The 19,365-nt window shown below is 47.1% G+C and overlaps 1 protein-coding gene across 3 annotated transcripts in view; it reads left to right on the plus strand.

Annotated features, from left to right (window-relative positions):
* The window catches only part of KDM2B (lysine demethylase 2B), an 86,425-nt gene that overhangs the window by 8,516 nt on the left and 58,544 nt on the right, over nucleotides 1-19,365 (plus strand). For all 3 annotated transcript variants that reach the window (XM_081842220.1, XM_081842221.1, XM_081842222.1), the window contains 2 exons: nucleotides 6,861-7,039; nucleotides 11,081-11,187. In XM_081842220.1, coding sequence (XP_081698346.1) covers nucleotides 6,861-7,039; nucleotides 11,081-11,187 — 286 coding nt within the window. The remainder of the gene's footprint in view (nucleotides 1-6,860; nucleotides 7,040-11,080; nucleotides 11,188-19,365) is intronic.

Raw genomic sequence — 19,365 nt, forward strand, 5'->3', positions numbered from 1 at the left:
AGACTCCCCCGGAAGGTTGTGGGCTCTCCTTCCTTGGAGGTTTTTAAGCAAAGTTTGGATGGCCATTGGTCAGGGATGCTTCAGCTGAGATTCCTGCAATTGCAGGGGGTTGGACTAGATCAGTGTTTCCCAACCTTGTGCCTCCAGCTGTTTTTGAACTACAACTCCCATCATCCCTGACTAGCAAGACCAGTGGCAAGGGATGATGGGAATTGTAGTCCAAAAACAGCTGGAGGCACAAGGTTGGGAAACACTGGACTAGATGACCCTCAGAGACCTTCCCAACTTTCATCCTATGATTCTATGGTTTATGTAAGTTGAGTTTCTCTTGAACCAGGTTAAACCTGGGACAAGAGCAGCAGGGAATGGATGGCTTGATTTTGCCAAGCTGCAGTGCCCCCACTGCTGGTGGTGAAAGGGTAGCATTGCAGCTTCTGGCCTGGTAGACGTTAGATCACAAATGGAGCCGATTGGATCCCATCTGGCTCTCTAAAGGTCCTGATCCTCGCCTGCCTCCTCAGTGTCCAAGCTGTTGCACTATCTGCTTGCTTGCAGGACAAACGTCGCTGGCAGAGAATGGCTGACAACATTTGTACATGGCAAATGAGGACCTTTTGGGACCCTCAACAGCAGGTGTGGGGCACACAGATATGTGCTTGGCACTCTGTGAAATGTGGGCCCTGTCAGTGCCCATTTTTAGTGTTAGGTCAGAGATTGTGTGTGTGTGTGTGTGTGTGTGTGTGTGTGTGTGTGTTAAGATTGCATCTAATCCATCAGCCTGAGCCAACGTAATAAATGTAGACGTGGCGTACTTTTTAACAACAAAGCAAAATGAAATAGAACAAAATACTTAGCATAGGACCGCTGGGTGGGGTGCAAGTGTTTCAATTCCTTGTGCCACTCTTTTTTGCAGAGAAGAATGCTTGCATTACTTCCTTTTAGCCTCACAACAACCTTGCAGGGCGGGTCTGGGCGAGAGGGAGGGTGTTCTTGAAGATCTGAGCTAGCTGCAGCCCTTTGAAGGATGCCTGAATGACTGTGAGGTCTCGTGTGTGTGGTCTCTCTTTCTTGCTTTTAGGATCAAGTTTATTAGCTAGAAGCCTTTCCATCCCTGGGCCGCAGCAAGGAGTTAATGGCACCACTTGGATTTAACAAGTTAGAGTAATTGTCTCTTTCCTTTTAAAGGGAAGTTTAACGGTTTTCTCTCGTCTTTGGGGGGGGGGGAAGATGCCCACTCCTTTTTCCTTTCCTCTCCCCGATGCCACAATCAGAGCCCTGGCAAGCTTCTCTTGCCATTGTGAGCCTGGTCCACCTGCCTGATGTGCAGGGAGCTGTGAAGCCTTCGGGAAAAGCTGGCTGCTGAATCATTTTCTAAACCTAGTAACTAGGATTTCAGCCCTGCAAAGTCTTTCCTGTGTGAACTGCTCTGTGGGCCCTTGTTCTGTGTGTCTGAATTCTGGGGCTTTTTGCATGAAGGAAGAGCCTTGCTTACTGCTGAAATACAGTGGTGCCTTGGGTTACAGGCCCTTCAGGTTACAGACGCTTCAGCTTACAGACTCTGCTAACCCAGAAATAGTACCTCGGGTTAAGAACTTTGCTTCAGGATGAAAACAGAAATCGCACGGCATTAGCTAAAGTGGTACCCCAGGTTAAGAACAGTTTCAGGTTAAGAATGGGCCTCCAGAACAAATTAAGTTCTTAACCCGAGATACCACTGTAATGGAAGTGGATTCTCCTTGGATAACTTGCTTATTCTTGCTCCCGTTGTGGTTTTCAGTCCCATCAGGAAATGCTTTCCATGTCGATTTGGCTGCAGAACCCAGAACATTTGACACCTTGAACTACAATGAATTCTGGGGGTGTGGGGAGAAGACACTGCTTAAGGGTTATCAGGTCATGCTGTTGCCCCATTTCTGAGAGAGAGCAGGACCTGGGACACACTAAACCCTCCCCAAAATGGGTTGGCTTTGTGAGCCTCAGGCTTGCATTCTGTCTCCTCCTGTTCCTCCTCTTGCTTTCAGCGGTGGAATGCCTCCTTTCCTGAGCTACTGCCAAAGCATGGTTTGCAGTTTCCTCCCAACCCAGTAGTTTGTACAAACTGCACTTAACTTGAGAAATGGAGCCAGCAAATGTTTCTGCAGGCTGCTCTCCCCCTGAGCAGCACATTCCTCAAACTGAAGAACTGAATCAGCATTGCAGGGCTTGACCCTGAGCAGCCATCAGACCTGGGCATCCTTGCCCTGGGACTAGATGCCCTCACCTCTCACAGGGCCACAGCAGCAGCAGAGACGGCGGCAGGAGCTTCAGAGCATCTTGCCCGACTAGCTGCCCATGAGGCTACTGGGGAGGAGGGAGCAGCACATGTAAATGCCTGCGTGGATCGGCACCTGGTGGAGATTCAGCTCCCATGCAGGCTACAGATCTTTCCCAAGCTACGGCCTTCCTTTCTGACACCTGGAAACAGATCTGCAAAGGATGCTGTTGGTTGGTTGTGTCACCAGATCCTTGCTGGGCTGGAGGTTGGTGTGGCATTCTTTGTTTATCTGCAGTTGAGATCAAGCCAGTAGCATAGTGACACACTGGCCCCAGCACTCTGGTTGGAGCCCTCTGTTGTCTCCCCAAAGCTCATCTGCCCAGCAGTTGATGCCTCTTCCAGCTCCTCCTGTTCCCAATGTCTCTTCCTCATCTTGCTTTGGGGCTGATTCTGTAGACTTCATCTCCAGCTCTACTCAAGATACCTGCCTAATCCCTAGTAGTGCATTTCAGGAGAAGAATCCCAATGCTATCGCAAGTCAGCCAGGCCCTGACACTCATTGCTCTGGCTTCTAAAATCTTGGTAGCTGGGATTAACCGACACAAAAATGCTTAACATTACATTACTGTGTTTTGGCTGCCTTGCCTTTTATGGATTAAGGGTCTATTGACATGTTCAAAGACATCATGGTGTTGCATGGTTGCTAGCGAGCTACAGCTAATCGTGCTTCTGGTGTGCAGGCAGAACAAACTGTGGCTGCATTCACAGTTCGAACATGAAGCCAGGAGTGGCTGACATTATGCATCCCAGATGTTGGAATGCAACTTACATCAAGCCCGGCCAGCATGGCTAGTGGGTAGAAGTGGTAGGACTTTTAGCCCATGCCATCTGGAAGAGCACCATGTTGGCTATCCCTGTGCTAAACTGTGGCTTATATAAGAAACCACAAATAGCCTCACAGACGATCAAACAAGTGGAAGTTGGTTTCTCCGAAGATTGGTTTGCTTTCCAGCAGCTGTGGCTGGACAAAAGATGATTAGTCTCCTGGGCATGGAAACAAACCACCCTTTGCCCTAAACAGATCACGGCTTAGTGTTGTGCATGGTCCAGGCCACTGATGTGCCCAACGAGGTTATGTGCCTCAGTATTGTCATAGTGTTTTATGCCCAGTGGTGAGTCTTAGCTAATGGTGTTTGTGATGAAATAGGTGTGTGCTTTGGGCACACTCCTGTATACTTGTGAAGTGTCCCCTTGTTTTTCATTGACAATTGCTTGTGCTTTTTTGCTCACGTTAATACTAAATACATTTCATGCATTAAACTATGTTTTACAGTTAAAACTATGAATATGCAGGAGGCAGTGATGGCCACCAGCCTAAATAGCTTTAAAAGCGGGCTACTGAAGGCTCCTTGCCATGATAGCTGTGCTTCTGAATACTGTTGCTGGAAAACACAGGGAGGAGTTTGGATTTGATATCCCGCCTTTCACTCCCTTTAAGGAGTCTCAAAGCGGCTCACATTCTCCTTTCCCTTCCTCCCCCACAAACACTCTGTGAGGTGAGTGGGGCTGAGAGACTTCAGAGAAGTGTGACTGGCCCAAGGTCACCCAGCAGTTGCATGTGGAGGAGCGGGGAATCGAACCCGGTTCCCCAGATTACGAGACTACCGCTCTTAACCACTACACCACACTGGGGAGGGTGCTGCTCTTGTGGGCTTCCCCCAGCCACCTGATTGGTCTCTGTGAGCCCAGGATACTGGACTAGGTGGGCCATTGCCCTGATCCAGCGGGGCTCTCGTCTCACGTTCATGGCGGATCACTTGACCCAGTGCTGTCACCTGGATCACAAGGGCAAAGAGAGGGCATGTCATTTTCCAAAAATGGTTCTGATCAGCTGTGGTCAACTTCCCGACTCAAGTGAAAAGCACGTATCTCACAGGTGTTTGCCAAGGCAAAGAGCTTCAGTTTTGGGCTTCTGCGTTATGGCAGGCGTCAGCTAACTTTTTCAGCAGGGGGCCAGTCCACTGTCCCTCAGACCTTGTGGGGGGCCAGACTATATTTTTTTTGGGGGGGGGGATATGAACGAATTCCTATGCCCCACAAATAACCCAGAGATGCCTTTTAAATAAAAGCACACATTCTACTAATGCAAAAACACACTGATTCCTGGACCATCCGCAGGCCAGATTTAGAAGGCGATTGGGCCGGATCCAGCCCCTGGGCCTTAGTTTGCCTGCCCATGATCTATGGCCAGATTCCTCAAACTGTTGATAGCTGAGGCACATACCGTCTCCTCCTGAATTAAAAGTGGAGGCTTAGGTTCACTCATTCACTAGAAGCTTATTTTTAGCATGTGTAGGAGGGTGAATTTTCCTTTGCCCCCTCATCCTCCCAATGGTTTTGCATGAATCACTGATCATACTGGATGGAGGCAGATCTAGAGCAATGACTCGTTCCAAGAACTAGCTAGGAACTTTCCTTTTGCAGCTACGGTAGATTCTGCTGGATCTTTGGCTCACTTGGTTATTTCTCTTGAAGTCACATCTTATGCAGAAGGTGCAGAGTTGGGCCCAATATCTCCTAGCAGAGCTGCTAAATGCACCTGTCTGAAAACCTGGAAGAGCCCCTGCTAGTCAGTGCACAAAATTCTGAGCTAGATGGACCATGGTCTGGCTCGGGATAAGGCCGTTTCCTTACACCAAGAAAGTGTAGCTGTGTTGTTTAGTGGTTTAGAGTGCAGGACTAGAACCTGGGAGACCAGGATTCAAATCCATACTCAGCTGTGAAGCTCGCTGGGTGACCTTGGGCCAGTCAACGACTCTCAGCCTAGCCCACCTCACAGGGTTGTTGTGAGGATAAAAGAGGAGGGGGAGAACCATGTACATCGCCCTGAGCTTCTTGGAGGAAAAATGGGTTATAATAAACAAATGGCTTCACAATCATGCAGAGACAGTCTTCTGACAAGTCTCTTGCTGCTGTGTTACGGTGTTGGGAGTGACTGAGTCATCCAGCAGAGAAATAACCACCAAAAGTTGCAGAGAACTATCCATCCAAGCTGGTTAGAGAGAAGTGTGGCCTGAATGATAAACCACACAGAGCGATTATGGGCTGCCTCCTTCATTTGTTGACAAGTTGGGCTTTTAAATTAATGTACCAGTGGGTTAAACCACAGAGCCTAGGACTTGCCTATCAGAAGGTCGGCGGTTCGAATCCCCACAACTGGGTGAGCTCCCGTTGCTCAGTCCCTGCTCCTGCCAACCTAGCAGTTCGAAAGCATGTCAGAGTGCAAGTAGATAAATAGGTACCGCTCCAGTGGGAAGGTAAACGGTGTTTCCGTGTGCTGCTCTGGTTTGCCAGAAGCGGCCTAGTCATGCTGGCCACATGACCCGGAAGCTATACGCCGGCTCCCTTGGCCAATAAAGTGAGATGAGCGCCGCAACCCCAGAGTCGGTCACGACTGGACCTAATGGTCAGGGGTCCCTTTACCTTACCAGTTTTATATCTAGCAACCTGCTACCAGGTCATGGAATGTCTGGTCTGAGGCCTGGTTGACTGAGGTGGATAAAACGATACTACAGACTGAAAATGGAAGATAGCATTTCAGCATGCTTCCTTGCAAAAAAAAATTTTTAAATAAAAAACAAAGCCCTTTTTTTTTTAAGTACATAGAAAGTTAGCATAGCAAGGGGTGTGGTGGGCTGAAACATTTCTTCCTGCTGTGCTAAATTTCTGCTTGCAGGGAATTGCTTCTTTATGGAAGGGAAGATTCCACCCCCTTCCTTTATTTTTAGAATTTTAATCTGAAGCACTAAAGTTCACTCTTATCATCTTGGGGTTCTTCCCCTGAAGGATAGTGTCCCTACCTCCTTTGAATGATCTGTTTACCCATGTTCTTTAATACCATTCGTTGGGTGCAAACCTGCATTCTATTTATTTTTTACCTGTCTTTTGCTTTTCCCGCAATAAACAGGACCAGTTGAGAAGATGCTTCCCACCTGCTCCAGGATTGTAAGACTGGGAATTGACCTCTGACTCTCCCCTCTGCTCCTCCCCTTCCTCCTCTTCTTGTCCCTCGCTGCAGGGACAAGGGATTGGGGGACAGTGTATGTTTATTTGACATGCCGTCTCCCTGCTACTGCAAAATAAAACCTATTTTTTGGTGGTTTGCTTCAAAGTGGGGGATATCATCTGAATAGGCTCCTGGAAAGGCAATCAAGGAGCAAGGAGGTGGCTCTATTTATCAGCTTTATGTATAAGAACATAAGAAGAGCTGTGCTGGATCAGGCCAGTGGCTCATTCAGTGCAGCATCCTGTTGTCACAGTTGCCAACCAGATGCCCATGGGAAACAGGGAAACAAAGCAGGATTTGAGCACTAGAAAACCCTCCTTTCCCATGATTTCCAGCAACTGGTATTCAGAAGTGTTGCCGCCTCCCAGCTGTGGATTCGTAATGTAACCATCGTGGTTCGTTTATCTCCTGAAACCATAGTTTGTCTCCTTGTGTTACGGTTTTCGAGACTTGGTGTAGTTATTTTAAACATTGTGCAGGGAATAAAAACTTGGTTGTCTTTCTCCTCACCCTTTCCACATGTCCAATATCATCTTACAGGGAGCCGTCGGATTGTGGATGTAATGGACGTCAACACACAAAAGGGCACGGAGATGAGCATGTCCCAGTTTGTGCGATATTACGAAACCCCGGAGGCGGAACGCAAGAAGTTGTACAACGTGATCAGCCTCGAGTTCAGCCACACGAAGCTGGCAAACATCGTCAAGCGCCCCAATGTGGTAAGCTGAGACCTCTTTGGCTGGTTATTGCGCTTAGGGTATTGGGGTGCTGACATTGGGGCAGTTCGGTCCTTTGAGACCAGGGAGTAACCTGACCCTCTAGGTCAGCGGTTCTCAACCTGTGGGTCCCCAGATGTTGTTAGACTACAACTCCCATCATCCCTGAGCTCTGGCCTTGCTAGCTAGGGGCGATGGGAGTTGTAGTCCAACAACATCTGGGGACCCACAGGTTGAAAAAGGCTGCTCTAGGTGTTGGGTCACATCTTCCCTGACCATTGGCCATTCTGGCTGGAGCTGATGGGAGTTGGGGGACCCCCAACACCTGGAGTGCCAAAGGTGCCCCATTCCTAGTTTATTCCCTAGTCTTAGCGGTCTTATTGAAGGTCCTCCTTTGTAGATGTCAGTGTACGTTGCTCCACTTACTCTAAAATGTGATGAGCCTGCCCTGCTGCATTTTGGGGGTCTTCCTGTTGGTCCTGCTGAGCCAGTCAATGGGCATCTGCCCAAAAGTCCTATCCTGAAAGAATCACGTGTGTGTGTTTGTGTGTTTGTTCAGTGAACACAACAGAAGAACCTGTTGGATCTGACCCATGGCCCCTCTAATCCAGCACCCTGTTCTTACATTGGCCCACCGAATGCTGATGGGAAACCAGTGAGCAGTTGGTTTCCAGCAACTGGTATTCGGAAGTCAGAGCACATATAAATAAATATAGAACAATAGCCCAGACTTTGGAACTGCCTCCCTAGAGAAGTTAGAATGGCGCTCTCCTTTTTGGAAACTTACTGCTTTTCATGAGGGAGCTAGTGGTGTGCTGGTTTGTTATTATTATTATTATTATTATTATTATTATTATTATTATTACTACTACTACTACTACTACTGTAATTAACTATGTTTTAGATCCATCTACCTGTTTGTCTAATTGTTTCCCCCCCTGTGTTTTGAGCTGTTCTTATTTTTAATATCTGTAAGCTGCCTTGAGTCCCTGTCGGGGGGGGGGGAGGCAGAATATAAATAAAACTACAGTAGTCGTAATAAAGCAAAGCCAGCGTGGCTAGTAGCCATCGATAGCCCCCTCTGCCATGAGCTTGTCCAGGGGTCAGCAAACTTTTTCAGTCCACTGTCCCTCAGACCTTGTGGGTGGCCGGACTATATATTTTTTGGGGGGAGGGGGGGGAGAACGAATTCCTATGCCCACAAATAACCCAGAGATGCATTTTAAACAAAAGGACACATTCAACTTACGTAAAAACACGGTGATTCCCAGACCGTCCGCAGGCCAGATTTAGAAGGCGATTGGGCCGGATCCAGCGCCCAGGCCTTAGTTTGCCTACCCATGAGCTTGTCGATTCCTCTTTTAAAGGTATCCAACTTGGCCGCTATCACTGCCTCCTGCAGCAGGGAGTTCCAATGTGTGTCTGTCTGCTGTGTAAAAATGGACTTAGTAATCTGTCCTGAATCTCTCAACCTTCAGTTGTGTTGGGTGCTCAGGAGTTTTAGTGTTATGAGAGAAGGGGAAAGCTCTTCCCTGTCCACTTTCTCTATGCCAGGCATAATTTTAGAAACTTTTGTCGTGCTGCGTCTTACTCCCAACTTAGTTTTCTCCAAACTAAAAAGGCCCCAGAGCTGCAGCCTTTCCTTGCAGGGGAGCCTCCCCGCCCCCCCCCCCAATCATTTTGCTTGCAGTTTCCTGAACTTTTTTCCCAAGTCAACAATATCCTTTTTGAGTTGAAGCGACCAAAATGGTACACAGGACTTCAAATATGGTCACACCAAGGAGTGATTTGTAGTAGGGCTGTGATTGTAATCCGTTAGATTAATCAGTTAAAATTATTGACTAAAAGGCATCCTCAATTAATTGGGAAACACATTTTTTAAATAAGTTTATATTTAAAATATAATTTTAATGTAACAATTGCAGATAGCAGGGGCCCTCTTAGAAGAGGCGTTCCCAACCTCTCCATCCTGTCTGAAGAGGATTTTTTTATAAAATTATTATTTTATAATGGGATTATAATATAGCTTTTATTAATTTCTCAGAAGCATTTTACCCTGTTTTTCACCCAAAAAGCTTGAGTAGCTTACAAGGATCAGTAATAAGACAGGGATAAGAAACAGATGCATGTTTCTGCTTTCCTCTTCCCTTGAAATGATTATTCTAATCATATGCAAATATATACAGGTTTGATTGATTGATTTCCTCCATTAAAACTTATTTTTATTGACTGACCTTGCCGTGCTCTCTTGGCTTGTATGTTTCTATGCTTCTGTGCTTCATGTTAACAGGGCTACTCTGGAGTAGGTAAGCAGCGGCTATGTGCCCTGTCTCTCGTCTTCCTCTTTCAGTTCTATCCTGCCTTATTCATAGGGATCATCCAATGGAACTGATTGGCAGTAGACACAGGACCAAGGGAATTATTTTTCCACGCACCACACGGTGCATAATCAACTTAACACAGTTCATCGTCCCATGATTTTGTTGTGGCTGCTAGTTGCAGGCTTGCAAACAGCCACTTGGCTATTGGATAAATTCACAGGGGACTGTCCTGTCGATGGCTGTTAGGCGTAATTGCTACGATTGGAACCTGTAGTCGCTGATAACTGGATTAGTGGAACTTTTAATGCCTTCCCTTCCCTGCACCAGGATTTGTTTCATTCTTGTAAAGGTTTCTCCATTGAGAAAGAGCAGCTATTTCTATGGATCAGTGGAGAGTCATAAGGGCTGCAGTAGAACCTTCATGCCTGGGTAACTGAATACAGTGGTGCCTCGCAAGACGAAAAGAATCCGTTCCGCGATTCTCTTCGTCTAGCGGTTTTTTCGTCTTGCGAAGCAAGCCCATTGATGGCTTAGTGGATTAGCGCTATTAGCGGCTTAGCGGATCAGCTGATAAGCGGCTTAGCGGCTTAGAAAAAGGGGGGGGAGGAAAAAACCCCCGCAGGAACTCGCAAGACATTTTCGTCTTGCGAAGCAAGCCCATAGGGAAATTCGTTTTGCGAAGCGCCTCCATAACGGAAAACCCTTTCGTCTAAGCGGGTTTTCCGTCTTGCGAGGCGTTCGTCTTGCGGGGCACCACTGTACGACTTGCTGGGGATGATGGTGGGAGAGGACTGTGGTCTTCATGGAGCATCTAATTGGTCACTGGGGGAAGCAAGATGCAAGCCTAGATGGACATTTGAGTCCAATCTAGCTGGGCTCTTCTTATGAGTCTTTATGGCTGCCTCCCTGTTTGATGTCTTCCTACGCCCTGTCAATTGTTGCAGATGGATTGCTGAACCCGGGGGGACCTGTGGTGTGATCCAGCGCAGGCATGGCCTACTTGATGATGTGCACATCCACCTAGTCTGCCTGATACCAGTCAATGGGAACTTAGTTCTAAGTCTCCCCAAACATCTGTGCACAGTCCTGCAAATTCACACTCCAAAAGAGACTAGGGCCCTGCGGGACTTGACATCTTTCCACAGGGCCTGCAAGACAGAGCTGTTCCACCAGGCCTTTGGCCAAGGCACAGTCTGACCCCCTCCTTTGGTAATCCTCACAGAACTCTAGCCCAGTGGTTGCCATTAATTTGATTTTGAACTGATTTTAAAATGAATTGATTTTAGAATGCTGTTACTTTTATTGTTGTTAGCTGTTCTGAGCCCGGCTTTGGCTGGGGAGTGTGGGATATAAATAAATAATAATAATAATAATAATAATAATAATAATAATAATAATTATTATGCCCCAACATTTCATGTCCCCTTAATAAATAAATAAATGTTTTCCCTAACGAAATCCTAAGAATGGAGCACAAATGTGACATTGTGAGATCTAAGCCAGCCTCAGAAAACCATGGAACTGTACAGTAACTGTGAGAGGAATGTAATCTTTGTATTCACATTTCAGCGTCGTGTGTTGCAGAATGTGGATTGCTTGGGGTGGCAGAGTTTTGGTTTCTTTTCCCCCGGCACACACATAGCTCTGCCAGTATCCCTTCCTTGCTCTGAGATCTTTCTCCAACATTTCCTGACTTAACTGGTTCCTTTGGATGCCCTTTTAGGTAGACTTGGTCGACTGGGTGGATAACATGTGGCCTCGGCATCTGAAGGAGAGACAGACAGACGCCACCAATACCATTTCAGAGATGAAGTATCCAAAAGTAAAAAAGTAAGTTGATTTCGCTTCATTATGAACCACTCCCCGTGGAATCTCCTGCTGGTGCGAAGCTTCGGATGAAATTTGAACTGAGCTATGCGACCGGCAGACTCATGTGGTGTGGCTCTTGTTGGGCTGGAATTATTTTGGGACGCAAGGCGGGGGTTGCATGTTTGAATGTTCTCTGTGTCAGTGATGGAACACAGACAGGGCAAGGTTCCCAGAGACCCCAAGAGCTGTTTGCAGAGGTGCAAGGCATGACTGGTGTAATGGTTATAAGGGGTTGCTCGTGCGTAAGTTACCGCCACTCTTGGGCCAGGTTGCCTGGTATAACTGTCCTGGCTGACAGCCCTTCACTCTGTGGCTGTTCAGTCGCTAGCAGAATCCGTCAGTGGGCGTTTTTTGAACCTCTTCCAGCAAAGAAGTTGTTTGACGCCCAGTCTCCTCCTACTCTCCCTGCGCGGAAGTCTTCTGCGCAGGGAGGGAGTGGGCAGAGGAGTGCCTGTGCTCTCCCCACTGTTTTCGGGCGAAGAGTCTTGGAGACCCCTCTCCGAATCCCCCATCTGCCCCCCTTCTCCACTGGTGTTGCGCTGATTCCCTTCCCCAGCCGATGAGCTCCCTCTCTCCTTGCTGGCCCCCTCTCCAGCATCGCTTGGGAGCCTTGCCTCCACCTCTGACTCTGATGTCAGTTTCCTGACAACCGGTGAAAAAACTAGCCCAGCACCAAGTTTGGTTGCAGTCAGTTTGAGGTGGGGGTCACTGATGTGAGACTTGAGGCAGAGTGGCGCCCCTGAGGTGTTTCCCAGGTGCCTGTGATGCCTCTTAGCCTACCTCCCACCCTGCGTTTTTTATTGTGATGTGGTGAAGAGTGATACCTCCTCACCCCGAAAAGTACACAGAACTGCACAGCAGGGGACTAGATGACCCTTAGGATCCTTCCCAACTCCACAGTTCAGTGATTCTATGCAGTTAGAAGAGTGATATGCATTTGGTGATTCTGGCTGAGTGTCTGGGCACATCTGCCAATATTTTCGAGAGGTACTGGCCAATCAGAAGGGCCTCTGGCTCTGGTTGTAACCTTAGATAGGAGCAGGGCAAGCAGAATATCTTAGCAAAGTTTATTATTTAGTATTATTTATTCTGTCTTTGAGGTGCACGGGGCCAGGTCACGCTTTGAAACCCTTCCTCAAGCCGCTATAGGAATGTTCAGTTTTTGAGATTTCAGCTGCACCACTTTCATAGCCACAAAAGCTAGAAATGTGGGCAGTGTGGCATTGTTTTAAAGAAAGCTTAGATTCTCAGGAAGCTCATGTTCTGTGCTTTTGTCTGTGTTTCCAAGGAACTGAAGCATACAAGAAGCCTTGCTAATGTGTGTGCCTTTAGTTCTGTGTGCTTTTTCTAAATCTAAATCTAACGCTGGTCCAATTTTCTCAAATGGAAAGCAGACCAGCAAAAAAGCAAAAGAGAAATGAAAAGTGATGGTGGTTTTTGCAAACCCAGATGGTGCCATCCAGTGCAGATGTTGATTTTGGCTGCGAACTGCAAAGTTCTGTGCTGGGGATGAAGTTAGCAATTGTTCCATCTGCTGCACCAGTTTAGAGATGATGCTTGAGGAGGAGCTGGAGAATGAACTGGATCTGTTCCATTAACTCTTTTGATTCTTCTTTCCCCCATCTCCTCCTTCCTTACATTGATGTTCTGAATATTGTTGTGAATTGCTTCGAACAGGCAGTGAGTGACTTGCTTCCTGTGAAAGGCAAGGATCCCCAGATTATGGGACAACTGCCACTGTGTTGTTGGGGGAAAACAAATGAATGAAAAAGTGTCTGCAAACCTGGTGGCCTCAGGGCACAGAGAAGGTGGATGTCTGTGTTTCGGTAGCGCTGTCTTTCTCTTCAGTACCAGTCGGTCTCTGCTGGGGGTGGAACATCTATATCAAGTATGATCACATCAGTCACTTCTCATGGCTTAGCTTTACATGTAGAGGCTGTGGAAAGCCTTGCGGTTTGCACTCCCCTCCCTTCTTCTGCATACAAGAGGAGGAGATAAACTTGCACTTTCAATTTCAAAGTACAGTGGTGCCTCACAAGACGAAATTAATCCGTTCCGTGAGGCTCTTCGTATAGCGGTTTTTCCGTCTTGCGAAGCAAGCCCATTGACAGCTTAGCGGATTAGCGCTATTAGCGGTTTAGCGGCTTTTAGCGGATCAGCTGATAAGCGGCTTATCAGCGGATCAGCTGATAAGCGGCTTAGGGCTTAGGAAAAGGGGGAAAAAGGAAAAAACCCCCGCAGGAACTCGCAAGACATTTTCGTCTTGCGAAGCAAGCCCATAGGGAAATTCGTTTTGCGAAGCGCCTCCAAAACGTAAAACCCTTTCGTCTAGCGGGTTTTCCGTCTTGCAGGGCACCACTGTAGCTGGAGCTCCCCATTACATCCGGACTTGAGGAATGCTTGTTAATGTAAGATTGTTTTTGTTTACATAGCAAGATTTATATACTGTTTAATGAAAAATAAACAAGCTTATAAGCATACTTATAAGCATGCTTACAATTTTGCCTTGCTTCCTAACTAGAGCCTAAAACCTGGGTGGGCAACCTGGGGCCCTCCAGCCGGGCCAGTGGTTGGGGATGATGGAAATTGTAGCCGAACAATATCTGGAGGGCCACAGAATAGCCATCCCTGAGCTAAACCTACCAGGGGATTCTGGTTAGTTTTGAAGAACCCCGCAGGAGGGGAGGGCGAGTGCCCAGCTTCTACCCATAATGCTAAATGAGGGGTGTGGAAGCTCTGGCCCCCTCCCAGTGTAGTTGGACTCCACCGCCCATCATCGCTGACCGTTGGTCATCCGGGATGGGGCTGCTGCGTGTTGGAGGGTCATTGGTTCCCCATCCCTGAGTTAAGCCACTATTTAGTGTTATCTGAAATGGCTTTTCCTCTCGAGTCACATGAAAAGCAAACTTTTCCAGGTGTAAGTGTGAACCTTGCCCCCAATTTTTACTGAGAAATAAAGTGTTCCTCAGCTTCAGCCTTCAGAGTTTTGGGGAGCACAGCAAACTAAGTTCCATATTAAGTAAGTAAGTAAGTAAGTAAGTAAGTAATTTTATTTACGGCCATAGGCCCATACAGGTAAAAACGACACATAAATAACAACTTGTGCACGTGGGGAAAACAGCTGCTAAAGCACCACTATAACAATTAAGTTCCATATTGTATATTTACTAGGGGCTTCCATCCCTGCTCACGTTGATTGCCACCCCATACCCCGAAAGTTTGCCTAAAACTTCCCCAATGGCTCACCCCAATTCTGCGATCCCCCTGCTGTTGCCACTGCACACAGAGGAGAGGGGAGTGAAGTGAAGAGGAAGGAGTCTTCGTCTCCACGCTGCTGCTTGGCAGAAGGAGGTTTGAAGTGGCAGCAGCGTACGGGCAGAGAGGCTTCAGCCTGTGGCAGCAGTGGCAACCACGGGGAGCTGGGGAAGGCCTTCATGGGCTGACCACCTGGCCCCCCGGTCACTTGCCCCTCCAGGCAACCTGTGCCTCTGCTCTCTCGGCCACCTGGCCCACCCACTTGCTCAGACCCCAGGCTTTCTATGCCCCTGTTGTGTGTGCATGCTCCAAGGGTGTGACAACCTGCGCAACATGGGAAGCCCTTAGCAACTTGGGACTTACTTGCCTTCAATATCGCCTTACCCCACATGTACCCACTCAGCTGCTTCAGTTGGCAGAATGGGCTGCCACATAATACCCGTCCCACTTTTGTAAGAACTTGGTTGTTTAGTGCGGCGGCATCTACACTTTGGAACTCCCTGCATGTTGAGATCGAGCAGATACCTTCACTGTACTCTTTTTGGCGCCTGCTTAAAACATTTTTGTTTCGACAAGCCTGCCCAGATGGCTAGAAAGCTGAGGTACTGTAATTCTTAGCCTGTATTTCAACTTTTGGATGTTTTAAAGCAGGGGTGCCCAAACTTTTTTCAAAGAGGGCCAGATTTGATGAAGTGAACATGCGTGAGGGCTGGCCAAAGTTGTTGAGCTTTTTCTAGGATTGAACTTGTTGAGGTTTTTTAAGGATTTATCCCCAATAAATAAACTGCCACAGGGGCTGGAGAAAACCAACCGGCGGGACAGATTAGGCCCCCCAAACAGACTTTGGACATGTCTGTTTTAAAGTATGGCTGTGAATTCTTCTCAATTTTGTTTTGTTTTATCTTTTTATAAACCAAAAACAAAACACAACACACAACTCAATCAAGCAGTATATGAATCTTATGAAAGAAAAGAAAAGGAAAGGCCAATCTGGGCCATTTGCTTGCTTGTTCTTCTAGCCTGCCTGCTTAGCTCGCTCACTCTGCAGACTGTTATTATTTATAACATGTACATACCACCCTTCATTTGAGGATCAGAGTGTGGCTTAGAGCAGAAAAACACTAAAATGCATGACATAATAAACACAATAATTCCCTCCCCCAGCTGTTTTCACACCACTGTTCATGTGGCCTACTGGCCACCTACTGGCAGCCATGCAAATTGCAGCAGGGCAACTTTTTCCTTTTTTTAAAAAAAAAATTAAAATCTCAGAAAGGAGATACAGTGGTACCTCGGGTTACAATACGCTTCAGGTTGCAGACTCCACTAACCCAGAAATATTACCTCGGGTTAAGAACTTTGCTTCAGGAAATCGTGCAGTGGCAGCAGGAGGCCCCATTAGCTAAAGTGGTGCTTCAGGTTAAGAACAGTTTCAGGTTAAGAACGGACCTCCGGAACAAATTAAGTTCTTAAGCCGAGGTACCACTATAGTTACTTATCTCCTTGGCACCTGTATTTTGTAAGGCAGCGGACCAGTGCTGTGTTGGGTTTTCCTTGCTTTCCCAGCTATGCTTGTGTGATCATGCAGTGGCTCCGGATTTGCAGGATTTGCAGTTTAAGGGACTCTGCAGGTCCTCCTGCGGTGGGAGCTGCGGCCTTGTTAGTGAAACCCAAAGGGCGGTATCAGGATGAGGGCAGGAAATGCCATCTGGATAATCCCGGCCCTTCAAGGGCATCCCTGTTCTTGATCCCAGACCTGAATGTGGTTTTTATTGTGGAAAGGTGTTTTGAGAGGCTCCTGCTAGAAACATTCCTGTATAGACAAGCCTACCCAGATGCTTAGAAAGTTGCGGTATTTCTTAATCTGGTTAAGTATTTCAACCTTCAAAGTTTCTTTTGGAAATCAAAAGAAATAAAGATTATCAAGCTCGAGACAAAACAAAATGACTGCCTCAGTTTCTCTCACTTTTGTGGTTGGCTGTCTTAACTGTATTTTGTTCTGAAATTGTTCTATGGGTCTTTGGACGGCAATAAAGATTTATTATTATTAAGTATTTCAACCTTCGGATGTTTTAAAGTATGGCTGTGAATTTGTCTCTGTTTTCTTGTTTTATCCTTTTGTAAATTGCTTTGAGGGTTGTTGTTTTTCGCAATCAAGCAGTGTATGAATCTTATGAAATAAATAAATACTATAAATATTCCAAATAATAGTAATATACACCTGGATTACAAAGTTTGTACATAACTTGACATCTTTGCAGGCTCGTAGCCAAAACTCCTATGGTCACAATGGGCAAGGAATCATTGCAGAACAGCTGGATTATAAATATAGGTTGCTTAAAAAGTTATTACTCTGTGTTACTATTTAGGGAGCAGTTGGTTAGAACAAGGCCTTCCCACTTCCCTTTATATCTTTGCAGCTAGGAGGGCTGGGGCCTTCCAAATGTTGTTGGATTCCCGCACAGCCAGAGGTTAGGGATTTTGGGAATCAACTCTGATCTGAAAGGCTGTGGGTTCTCCACCCCTGCACTGTTTTTCAGTGCAAGCGGAACATGATTTTTCCTTTCCTCCGTTTCTTCTCTCCCCCCCCCCTCCCTTTCTTTCGTTAAACTTGCTAGCAATTTCTATATAGTCATTTTATTTATTTATTTACGATTTTAAATGCAAGCTGAACATTGAGGGAGGGTCCTTCCCTCCCACCCCGAATATCCCTGATTTTGTTACAGGTCCACCTGAACTGCTGCCTGGTGCTTTTGGGGCCTAGTCTCACCACCTCAGGCCTTAAATGGTGGCATCAGCTGTTAATGCCTGTAAGGTGACGGCAGGTGTGCCCTTTGCCTGGTGGCGCCAATGTGTGCCCTTTAAAGTGGAAATGTGAGAGAAAAATGTAGGCACCGTGAGACCCCACAAACTGCATCTGTTGATTTTATTGAATGAAAATGGTTGCAGTTTTGAATAGGTACAGAACATGTTTTGTTAAACCACAGATAAAACCCTATATGAAACAGCAGAAACCACATTCTTTGGAGAGAGGGAAACACTGGCTTTGTTTCCCAGGCCTGTGAACCCTTATTACTTGGACAAATGGAGAGGGAATTCAGGTCCCTTTCTGTGTTTTGATAACCTGCTGCATCGAAAGGACTTGGGTCGGTAGCAGCACTGACCGGGCAGATGTCTTTAATTGTGTAGACGCAGAATGTTTTGTCTATGCCACAGGAAATTAAAACCTCTTCACATGTTAGCACATCCCTCCACAGAAGGTTCTCACTCAGCTATGATGCTCGTGAGCATAAGAAGGGCCTACTGGGTCAGGCTGATAGCCCATCTAGTCCTGCAACCTGTTCTCACAGTGGCCAACCAGACACCTGTGGAGCAGAACATGAGCACCAGAGAGAGTTCTCTCCCCTCTTGAAGTTGTGGAGGCAGAGCATGGCCATCATGGCTGGCAGTCATTCATAGCCTTCTCCTCCATGAATTTGTGCAATCTTTTTTCAAAGCCATCCAGGTTGGTTGTCATCACTTCCTCCTCAGGGAGCAAGTCCCCTAGTTTAACTGTGTGCTGCACAAAGAAGTACTTTCCTTTATCTGCCCTAAGTCTTCAAAAACTCGGCTTCACAAGTTCTAGTGTTAGGGAGAAACACTTTTCTCTATCTACTTTCTCCATGCCAGGCATAATTTTATAATAGCCGTAGGCTATTCACTCCCTTAGGGACGCGGGTGGCGCTGTGGGTAAAACCTCAGTGCCTAGGACTTGCTGATCGTAAGGTCGGTGGTTTGAATCCCTGCGGCGGGGTGAGGTCCCACCATTCAGTCCCAGCTCCTGCCCATCTAGCAGTTGGGAAGCACCCCTAAGTGCAAGTAGATAAATAGGTACCGCTTTATAGCGCGAAGGTAAACGGCGTTTCCGTGTGCAGCACTGGTGCTGGCTCGCCAGAGCAGCTTCGTCACGCTGGCCACGTGACCCAGAAGTGTCTTCGGACAGCGCCGGCTCCCGGCCTCTTGAGCGAGATGAGCGCGCAACCCTAGAGTCGGTCACGACTGGCCCGTATGGGCAGGGGTACCTTTACCTTTTATTCACTCCCTTAGCCTAACCTACCTCACAGGTCTCTTTGCAAAGATCAAATCCAGCAGAGAGAGAGTGAGAGACCCACATACTGTATTTACTCAAATCTAATGCTCACCTTTCTTGGCCAAATTACGTTGCGAAAATTAAGGTGTGTATTAGATTCGATGGCACATACACATTCGCCAACAAATACATTTTTGGTTTCAAAATTCTGAAAATTATGATTTGGGGGCAGGGAGGTGTGAGTGTCCTTTGCATGTGTATGTTGTGGGAGGGAGAGGGGCTGCTGAGCTGGATAAGGACACTCTTTCCCCAAACCCTGGGGGTACGGATGTTAGCTGTTGTTCACTGGGGAGCCCCCCCCCAATCCCATCCACTTCCCACCTCTTTTTTTCTCTCCAAACAAAGGCAAGAGGAGGGAGGAGGAGATATGCTTTGAGCAAGATGGGCTTGTCCTTTGCAGCAGAGGCAGGAAGGTACAGTGGTACCTCGGGTTAAGAACTTAATTCGTTCCGGAGGTCCATTCTTAACCTGAATCTGTTCTTAACCTGAAGCACCACTTTAGCTAATGGGGCCTCCTGCTGCCGCCGCACCACTAGAGCACGATTTCTGTTCTCATCCTGAAGCAAAGTTCTTAACTCGAGGTACTATTTCTGGCTTAGCGGAGTCTGTAACCTGAAGCGTCTGTAACCCGAGGTACCACTGTACCAGAAACGCTATTGTCGGTTAACTCTTGCTTTGCTTTGTATTTTTGTACTTAAGCGTAGGTGGATTTTTGTTTGTTTGTAGTAATTGAATTTATTGAATGGCTGGTTTTT

This window comes from Podarcis erhardii, assembly GCF_964252035.2.
Source record: "Podarcis erhardii genome assembly, chromosome: 15".
In the NCBI taxonomy this organism is placed as follows: domain Eukaryota; kingdom Metazoa; phylum Chordata; class Lepidosauria; order Squamata; family Lacertidae; genus Podarcis; species Podarcis erhardii.